We start from the raw sequence: 10,873 nt of genomic DNA on the forward strand, positions 1-10,873 counted from the left end.
TTCACTAATCAAATGTATGTTAGATTGATTATTGTAAAAGTATAAACCATGGAAAATTTGACAAGATAGATGTGTAAATTATCCTTCTGACAGAACTAATGATGCACTCCAAGCACCTTCTGTTTTCCAGCGCTTGGTGAGCGACTTCATTAAATATGCAATGGCTGTTGGGTGGCTTCTCAGATGATGGTTCAGTTCCTTGTGGAATTGCATTATTACTAGAGGTGTAAAACCAGGCAGACAAGCTAGCTGTTGGGCATCCTGCTGAGGTTCTAATGTGCCCCATCTTGTTGGAGCAGTTGTTTGCAGTCTTTTCAGGACAATTACATTCATAACCACAGGACACATTCAGTGAAGCTATATTACAGATAACAGTGGAGACTGGCATTGACTGCTCTTCACCCTGCTTTCTTGAGTTGCCTCAGTGTCAGCAGCTTATAGTAATGCCACTTCTACTCCTCACAGAGTAGAGGTTTTTTTGCTTTTGTTTTTGTTTTTGTTTTTTTGTTTTTTAATACCTTGGAGCAAACTTGGAAATAGCTAATTTGTAGCTTTTTGAAAAATGCTTAAGATATTTGAGGTGAAGAGATTCTGTTGTTTCTAATCCCTTTGCAGATGAGCAAACTGAGGCTGGGGCATTGTGGTGAGCCGTCCCATAGAGAGATAGTAGGAGGACCTGGTAGAACAGCTTTTAGGTGGTAGAGGTTGCATGAATAAGAATTTGTGCTGTTTGGCTTCTGGTTTTAGAGCTCTTTTAAAACCAGAATTTTTCTTTTGAATTTAAGATTTTTTTCCCCTATCTTAACACCAGCAATGCTTTTTTATTTCTAGAAGCCAAGCAGAAATATTTTGCTTTTGGAGATGCTATTTATTATTTTAATGACAATTTGATGGTTTCCTGGAGAACTGCACACAAAAGACATTTTGAGTTGAGCTTAAAATGGTACCTACGGTTTCCAAAAGGCAGATGCTCTGGTGTGTCACTACAGCCTGATAAATGGGAGTGCATTTTAGAATGACAGGCTGAATACTTTAATGAAAGAAGGCTTCCCAATTTAGTTGGCCAATTAAATCACTGTTGATGACTTTGGATCATTAATGAAAATTTGTGGAAAATGACCATTTGAATTCAGTTATTACAGTAATACATTTGAAAAGTACTAACCACAAATAGTCCTACCCGAAAATTAAAAGATTTATTGATTTTGCCACAGATCAGCATCCTGCTTTGCTTTTTAATGCCACTTTTATAGATTAAGTACATGTAACTTTCTTACAAAAGTTCTACTTAGAAAAGGTTATGTTTTTTCATTGAGTATCTTTTAAAATATAATTTATGCTGCTAACCATTATATTACTTCATTATTCTCAGAATAAATTAGCAAGACCTAGAAACAAAGAAGGGAAACATTACGCAGTGTATAAAAGCAGATAATTGAATTTAAGATGGTTTAGGTATTTGATTTATTTAGTGCCTAAAAAAATCTCTACTTCAGGAAAAACAATAGGAAGAAAATAACCATTATTTGAATATGCAAATTTATCTTAAAGTCATTTGAAAAGAAAATGGAAACCTTCATACCCAGATTTTTTTTTCTTAAGTCCAAGGTTCAGATGTTCTAAATTCCTTAAAGCTTTTGTTCTCCTTAAAATATTTTGCAATATATATCCTGTCATTTTTGCTATAGTGTAACGAACAAGTTCATCTGGATATGATATTTTTCTTTAGTTAACTTCATTTTCTCTGAAACTTTGGCATGTTTTGTTAAAGACAGGAGATGGGTTCTTTTGAAATGCATATTTTTCTCATTTTGTTACTTGTAAAATGGGCCATCTCAGTCCAAGCTTACTTCATCTCCATTTTCTAGTTTACAGAGAAAGGAGACACTGTGGAGCACAGGCTTCCCTTGGGAATACATTGGGCTTAATGAGCTTGATAGTCTGGTGGGCTCAATAAATCAAATAAAGCAAAACATTTCTCATTTTTGAATAAAAGCATTTATCACACAGTGTTTGCTCATTCATGGTCACAAGATTGATTGGTTCCCAGCATCGTAGTGTATATTGAAGCATTTTTGATTTTGTTTTTCCAGTGGGCAAGTTACGGAAGCAGTGGCTAAAGGAAAGTATCTCTGATGTCGGCTTTGGGATGCTGAAGTCTGTCAAGGAATATGTGGACCCCAATAACATCTTTGGAAACAGAAACCTTTTATAAATCCATTACTATTGTTATGAAAAATGTCACTTTTTTTTTTTTTGAAATCTTTAACTACGGTTATACCAGTAATCAAATATATCATGGACTTTATTTCAGCTACATTTGTTTGTTGGTTTAAAATAAGTTTGTTCCATTCTGTAGTTTGTTTTGTTCCTACATCTATGGATTGACAGATGGTCTTCCTAAATCTCTCTCATTGTAGGTACATCAGTTTACAGCCAACTGGTTGTCATTTCAAATTTCAGTCAGGCTGCCAGTTGTCATTTCAGAAGAAGATGCTGCCAGCTGTTTTGTATTGATGCTTCTTCTTGAGAACAAGGCAGAATTTGGTGTCATCTATTGTTTCTCTAGCCTCTTTTTAAAAGTTTCTGGGAAGCAGCTATCTAGGGAAAGATTCTACCGAGGAGTGATATGCATGTGTGTTTTTTTAAGAGTGCATTCTAGTGTAAGTAGGCCATTATGGGAGGGTACCCATGAAAGAATATAGGCAATCTCTTACTTAGGATGTCTTCAGTTCTGTAAGGTGCTTGGCCTACATTTTTCTTTGAAATTAGTATAGTTATAAAACCTTAAATCCTTAGATGATTTGTTCTGTCAGGGGACACGATTTTTGTTCTCCATGTTTCTGTTTCTACTGAGGTGTGAGTTATATTTGTATCACTGAGATAACATTGTTAAATCCTAATTCATTCATAATATGTTTTATAAGAAAAGCTGACTTATCACTCATTGTACGTGAAGAACAGGTTTGCCACGAAAGGAATGCCTTTATTCAGCATAGAGTCCTAATGTTTCTCATTTCACATTCTTGTTGCTGAGACTCAGAAGAAGCTGCGATGGGAGCAGAAGGAAAGCTCCTTAAACTGAATGTCTCCAGTTCAAAGAATTGTTGGGCTAAAGAAACACAGTCATCATTCAGCTACTGAATTTGAAAACCTCAACCCGTTTCAATGACAAAACCCATTTAAAAAAAAATTAACCCAAACAACTTGATAAATTTTCATGTAAAAGTAAAGTTTCAATTTAGTTCTTAATAATAGTTTAATGCTTTTTTTTTTGAATTACTGGTTTAACCTAAATTTAAAAAAAATTAATAAACATGCCATAATCAAAAGTTTAAAATATATTTCTTAAAAGGGAGAGCATTAACCACATTTAACAAACATTTTTACATTCAAACCTAGACATTAAAATAAATGAAAAGATTACTTTGAGTCACTGTCTGTCAAGGTTCATGATTCATATTTTGAGATGGATTCTTTTCTTAATGCAATACCTAACTTTTGATAATTTTTTAAAATTAATATTTGATCAGCTAATGTTAAGTCAAAATGCAGACGATCCTTTAAAAGGACACACTGTCTGTGTAGCAACAGCTCCAGAGTATTTTTGGGCAGTTTGATACCTTTTATATCTGAAGTAGCCTTAACCAGAAAAGTAAAAATCTAAAACTGACAAAATGATATTTTTAAGACTTCAAAATGATAAATAATTTTTAACAAATAAAATTGGCCTCAAACTAATAAACTTAAATCTGTAAGCAAATCAAAATGAAACATTCGTTTAACAACAGAAACTATTTATTTATTAGAAGCTGCCTCTCTTCACTGGTGATTTATTTTTAATTATAAAATTTCCAGGAGATCTTTACTTAAAGCCCTTGATATCTGAAATAGTTGGATATTTGATGGGGAAATTACACTGACCTCTAGAATTATAAAAATCTCAGCTTTAAAAAATACATCTATTCATGAAGGTAATTTCTCTGTTATCAAAATTATTAATGATTATCAAAATGTCAAAATTAATACAGTACTAATCTCAATGGAGTGTATACATGTTTCTGAGTAATTTTTTTAATAAAACTTACAGATTCATAAGCAGATCAATTCCTTTGCACGTGATTGTTACAACGTTCTTTCCCAGGAAGTTCAGATTTCAGCAACCTCAGAAATCTGTATATGATATTAGGAAACTACAAATGTAACACCGGAAATTGTTGGGTTCACTAGTTCACTATTCTACATGAACCTTATGGAAATTAGTGATTTATGCTTTTGTTTTTCTTCTCCCATGTATGCACAACTCCCCAGCCTTGATTTTACAGTGAGGACTACATTTTGCAGTTGGAATCATTTCTACAGGGATCATTTAGAAACACATGAACACTCTTCAGTACTGTTTCACTCTGATTTAGTAAACCAGAAAGCCTCTCCCCACTTTCACACACCCGCTTCTGAGAGGTGCTTCAGCATATACTTAGCATTTGTGGAGAGCTGAGTTCTTGAATATGCACAGAAGTACTTAAAACCTTGCCTCATATTTCTGAAATATCTGAAAATGGCTTCTTAAAATCTGGGGAACATTGTTTATGTGAGGCATCTTAACTCATTTTGAGTAAGTTTGTTTATGTAGACTATTTGGTTTTCAGTACTGCATAACACCGACTTGTCTTTCTTAAATTAGTCATATTTCTAATATTTTATTTGAAGATATCATATCTGGGTTGGGGTTTTAGTGGGAATGGGAACTTGCTGCTACTGAGAAATGACATTGAATATTAAAGACTCAGAGTGAACAGGCTTTACTGACCCTTAGAGAACTGTTGCCTTAATGTTTGGTGCACTTGACAGTGCATAAGTGAGTTTAGTCTCATGCTGAGTAACATGAACTTTTTTAGTTTAGTAAGAATTGCAGAAGCCACATGTTTATTGTGCCCAGCATTTGCCACAAAGAAAAAGGATTAAATTCTTTCCTCTTCAGAGAATTGGGAGTTTTCTTCCTAAACGCTTTCATATTGTAATACTATTACTTAAAAGCTATTTGTGAAGCTGGAAGCCTTGTAGTATATGTAGCTGTGTTGATGCATTTTGGAAAACAAAAGCACAATGAAGGATGAGCTTCCATCGGTGTGTGTATGATGCAAGATACAGATGGTTGCAAGAAAACCTCTTTTTCAGAATATTCTCTTAGTAACTGCTGAGTCCTCGCTTGCATTTTTCAAAATGCCTTTTGCATGTTGGCTCCAGAGATTTTCCGTTGTCATATTCTTTTATAGTTGCAACTTTTTAAACATACCTGATCAGAGAAGCCCTGTGGTCCCAAGCTGAAGCCTGTAACCTTGGCTGTTCAAATGGGCTGAGTTTGGTTGAACATCTGTTCTATGTAAATGGAGAACACAAACTATTGTAGATCCATTCACAAACTGCGTGTGCTGGTGCTTAAAGCAGCCAAGATAGAATTCTGTGGAAAGCATATCTACATTTTAAGAAACACTGAGACAGGAGTTAAGGACAGCTTTAATAGTTTTTTGTTTACCACTTAATCTTTAGCAGCTTTGATTTTAATTAGGACTTAGCTCATGGTGGAGAAAAGCGGAAAATAAGTGCCAGGTTAGGATTGAAGAATCCAGCACCACAGTTGGCTTTACGAGTTACGAATCTTGGTCTTTGCTCAAGGCTTCACGTTCCCAAATGAGCCACATGTCAATATATACATTTAATCCTTATTAATTACAACTTCCTGAGAAGGAAATAATGTATACATTGATGCTGAAATCTAGAAACTGTAAAAGATTGTTTTAAACTATTGAAATGTGGTGTCTGACATGAAGGATGTAAGTTACTCAGCTTTCTGCTCCCTAAGCCAAACAGTGTTTGTCTTTAGTGTGATATTTAACTGTAAAAACTACCTGTAATGTCAAAGATTATAGAAACATGTTATTAATAAAATGGACCTGGGTCTAAGATTTTTTTTTTCTTTAGAGGGAGTGTGAAGCCCTTTGTTCTTCTTTGCATCTGAGTTTTTCTTTGAATTTTAGTTTTTCATCTTCATATTTCCACTGATTTGAAAACAAAATTAATTTTTATAATTTTATTAATGAAGTATAATCGGTGCAACCTAAATATAACTAAATCCTTTTGGATTTATAGCTGAGTATGTTGTTAGCTAGGTTTTATTACTCTCTAATTATTCTAAATCAATATTATATTCCTAGGAGGTGTTTAGTCTCCTGTGCACCTGAAGCATTCCCATTTGAACCTTGGAAGATCCTCAAAGAATGAGCACTTCGTGCTCTTCTAACCACAACAATTCCTTAACAAACGTGAGTAAGGACCACTGATAAACAGAACACTCAAGCCAAAGAACCATCACAGAATTAAGTAATTTTACTTCTGTGAGTATGAAAAGATTTCTTTTTTGGTTCCCAAAGATTATTTTATACTTTTTTTCCCCACAAGAAACAAAAATAACTCATTAAGTATCATTAAGAATGTTTTTCAAAGACTCTGAACTTTCAAATCTAAGAGAGAGAGAAGGAAAAAACAATGTTTTTAGTGTGGATTTCTAAGCAGCATATATACATGTTTTTAAGGCATCTTATTGTTGGCATTGTTTTTCACAAACAGCATGAGTACCCTGTGAAACATATGGTTTACCTCCTAAAGTAATGTTGTTCATGTATCCAAAAAGGACATGAAATTCTTGTGCTAGTATACAGTTTCTAAAATAATTATTTTTTGAGCTATTTAAAGAATATTCCCCAAAGCTCACAGTGCCTTGTTGGGATTTTTTTTTTCCCCATGAGATAGCCATTATTTAAAATGGGTGGGAGAGGATGAGTCTTTAGAGACAGATTGTTTAGCAATTCAAGGCTCTTCCTCTTCAAGAACACATCAGGAATTAAGTAGTTGTATGCAGAAACACGGAACATCCTTTCCCCAGTGTTGGTTTCGATCACCTTTTTTAGCATATTTAACTAACTGTGTGGTGGACCTGTACTCTCACATACACCTGTTCAGTCATTGGGATTTACATGTACTCTACGTCTTGCATTTTCATTCCTACTATCCCAACTTAGTAGCCCTAGGATGTGACTTGGTGGGTGGGGCATACTCACTCAGTCCCGGAGACACGCACTACACATTTGGGATGTTTGCTCACACAGCTCCCTGAGGAGCACAGCCTGGAGTAGGGAGGGTGGGCTGGGGTACCTATTCCTTATGTTGTGTGTCAGTCCTTTTTTGTGTGATGGTGCCTTCAGAATAATGAATATTTCTGTTTCCAAACAATGATAAATCTTATAAGAAATATGTGTAGGTTATATTTCTCAATTTTTGTCCTTTTTTGCTAAGCCTGTGAAATACTTTGGCTCTGATACAACTTGACTTGAATAATATCTTATCCTGAGTCTTCCTCCAAGGCAGTACGTATTCCTGCCAGTACTGTAGTCATCTTTTGGGAACCACATGTGGGTAAGCACTTGTATGTAAGCCATTATACTGCTGTAACTAATGCATACCAACAATTCTTCTCTTTTTATTGGTAGTCTTAAATTGGATATGAGGTGGGAGGGAAAATTTCTGAGAGATTCCAGCATAGCTTTGTCAATTCAGACTGAGCCATACTATTTTCCACAAGGGCTCAACACATAGCCTATATACTGTGCTTTCAGTGTATGTTTAGATTCTCCTTTTATTGCTTTTCCTAGACTGTACTGTTCTATAAGCAAATGCCCATGTGTGATTTTTAAGATGTGCTGGGAAAAAAAATAAAACAATACCAAAACCACTCATTGTTACAGAAAGTGTTTTTTTTTTTAATGTTGATTCCATTTAATCTTTGCTGACAGCATCAAGATATACTGAGAATAAATAGGGTACAGTCTGTCCCATTAAGTAGCCTCCCTGATAGTGAAGGATACTGATTTTGTCCCTGCCTGTGGTTCCCACATTGGAGAAAAGGTTGTAGCCGTCTAGGCTCTGAAATGACTGAGGATCAGACCTGTTGAACCCAGTCTGACTTGATACATTTCAGTAATCACTTGCCACACTAAAATTTTAGCTCTTACAGTATTTACTTAAAGAAAGCAGTTTTCTACCTGCCTGATACAAGGCTTAGACTGAATGAACCTGAGAAATCATCTCATCTTACTTTTTCCCAAACATAATTGCTATCTAACCTCCCCATCCCCCAGGTCACAAATGGATAACCAGTCTTCCTGTATATTTGCTGTGACAAAATGAGAATTTATTCCCTTTCCAGCAAGCCTTTTCTCAGTTTCTGAGATTTTTCAGGAATTAAGAGGTTTTTGCTTATTAGACTGAAATCTGTCTTCCTCTTCTATCCATTAATGTAACTTCTGTTTTCTCTAGTTGTAAAGAATTGTCCAGTTGCTCTATTGAAGGGCAGATTTCCACTTATTTAAGGACGGCTCCTGTTCCCTCAGGTCTTCCCAGTCAGCTTTTGCTTGTGTCAGTTCTAGATGCTTCACCATCCTAACCTCATCATTTGTGCCTATCTGATGTTCGTAAAGATCTGGTGTCACAGTGTTGTATGTTCCAGAACAGCACTAATGATTTCCTGATTCCTTATTCCAATATTCCTTAGTCGCTAGTGCATTTTCTGGGGACACTGCACTGTCACCTCACACTGAACTTGAACTGAGTTTATCTTTTCTGCATGTGCCATTTTGGCCACATCTCCCTGGAGGCTGAACTTTTAAAGCCTCATTACTTGTACTTATTCTTAACTAAAATTTGTATCTTACTGTATTTCATTCCAGATTTTCAAAATTTTGGAATTTGCCTCTTACCCAGAATATTTTTTGTGCCATCCAGCTTTGGGTCATCAGCAGAATTGAGACACGTACTGTCTGGATTCTCATCCAAGGAATGGCAGGTGTCTGTAACATACCACAAGGGCCCGCCCAGTAACACATCCATAAAGAGCATGCAGGGTTCAGGCAGCTATGTTTCCACTTGACATGCTATTATTTTTACATTTTGTCAACAAATAGGCTTTTTTCCAATGAATTGACATTTATGCCAGACAAACATTAAACATGCAGTTATGCTTACTTGACTTAACATCGTCAGCTGCCAGACTGAAATCCTTTAAGAAAGCTTGCTGCCCCAATTTCCTGTGCTACCTTTTGGAAAAACAAATGGAATCTTAACTGCCATCATGTTTACTTTTGCTTGTGTTTGCCCTTAGAGGCATGTCTCTTTCTTTTCAATATACTCATAAACCGGGGGTGGTGGGTACAGCTCAGTGGAAGGGAGAATGCCTACCATGCGTGAAGTCCTGGGTTCAATTCCCAGTACCTCCATTAAAAAAGAGAAAATACATATATACTCATAAACCCATCCTGTGCTGCATTTTCTGATGCGATCTGTTGACTGGACATAGTATTGGCTGATGGACAACCTCTAAATCTTTTCTTGCAAAATTCTGTCACATCCTTTGTGGCTCATTGTACCAATATTAGAGCTGGGAAGATAATTTTTTTTAAATGGCTGAAATCTGTCACTGTAAAGCTATAAAATAACTTTGCAGGAGGTGGAGTTGTAAGTATAAGAATACAGTGGAGTCTATTCTGGAAATGTAGATGCTCTGTTTCTACCCACTGCAAGTCACTTTTTTTAAAATTTTATTCTTTATTGAAGTGTAGTTGATTTACAATGTTAGTTTCAGGTGGTCACTTTTCCATTTTGGGCCTAATATTTTCTTCTGTAAAGTGGAAATTTCTGAGGTCCCTTCTAACTCAGTCCCAGTGATTCTGATTGATTCTCTGTATTTTTGCCAAACGCTACCCTAGAGTTAATTATTGCATTAATAATTAACTTTTTAACTTACCTCTTATTAGCCAGACACTGTGCTGGGCACTTAACCCTAGACAAGAGGTAATGATTGTTATCACAACCCTGTGAAGTGAGTCGTATCATCCCCTTTTTACCAGTAAAATAACTGAGGTTTAGCGATGTGGAGTAACACCCACTGTTAGTGGCTGGGCAGTGGTATTGCCCAGATATGGAGCCGGGTCTGACAGTATCCAGTGCCTCTCTACTGGCTGCTTCCCTGCTCCAGGCTGGATGTGCTGGGTAGTCAGTCTGATGTATAAAGAATTTCTGCTTTTTAAAGTAGATTATTAGCAATTGCCCTCCACAGAAGGCCACAAGTAAGGAAACGGAGCCTCCTAACTGCAGAGGGGGAACTGCTGTCTTCATCACTACCCACCATAGAAATACCAGAAAGCCTGTTGTCCCAGATGCTGTGGTGCTCTGCAAATGTTTAATCCACAAGTTCTTGCACTGATGATTATAAGTTTAATTTGAAACTCATAAAGGGAAGTTGCTGCATTTGATGGACTTAATAAATTTATGTTTTTATGACTTTAATATTGTACTCCTTTGAGCTGTACTTAAAAATGTAAGAATAACCTGTTACTATACATCTTCCTGTAGAGAGACTGGAAATCTAAAGAACTATTTAAGATCAAAGAAACTTTTTATTATGCTCTAAGGCCAATCTAGGTTCTTTAGAAAGTCACAGTTCCTTAAAAAGTCACAGTTCCTTAAAACTGCTAATTTAAGAAATAAGGTTGCTGCTGAAGGGTTTGAGCTACATTAGAGTTCTCAAAAAGTTGCATATATTTTGTAATTAGAATTAAGGTGTAAGTTTAGTATCTAGTGGTTACAGTCATGGTGATTATGTGGTTGGACAACCAAGAATCCAGAGTTGCTGGCTCATCACAAAATGTGCCATTTGACTAATACTAAGGGTATAGCCCGATAAGTGAAAAGAAAGCCCCAAATGTCATGTTATTCCCAGCGATATAGGTCAACAAGGGATAAGAGGCAGTCAGTGAATGGT

General features: G+C 35.9%; 1 protein-coding gene across 2 annotated transcripts in view; it reads left to right on the forward strand.

Moving 5' to 3' along the window:
• AGPS (alkylglycerone phosphate synthase) overlaps positions 1 to 7,790 on the forward strand; it is a 119,868-nt gene extending 112,078 nt beyond the window's left edge. For both annotated transcript variants that reach the window (XM_010991217.3, XM_064484929.1), the window contains exon 20: positions 2,094 to 7,790. In XM_010991217.3, coding sequence (XP_010989519.3) covers positions 2,094 to 2,215 — 122 coding nt within the window. In that variant the 3' untranslated portion in view covers positions 2,216 to 7,790. The remainder of the gene's footprint in view (positions 1 to 2,093) is intronic.
• The last annotated feature ends 3,083 nt before the right edge of the window (positions 7,791 to 10,873 follow it).

Source organism: Camelus dromedarius, chromosome 4 (assembly GCF_036321535.1).
Source record: "Camelus dromedarius isolate mCamDro1 chromosome 4, mCamDro1.pat, whole genome shotgun sequence".
Classification (NCBI taxonomy): domain Eukaryota; kingdom Metazoa; phylum Chordata; class Mammalia; order Artiodactyla; family Camelidae; genus Camelus; species Camelus dromedarius.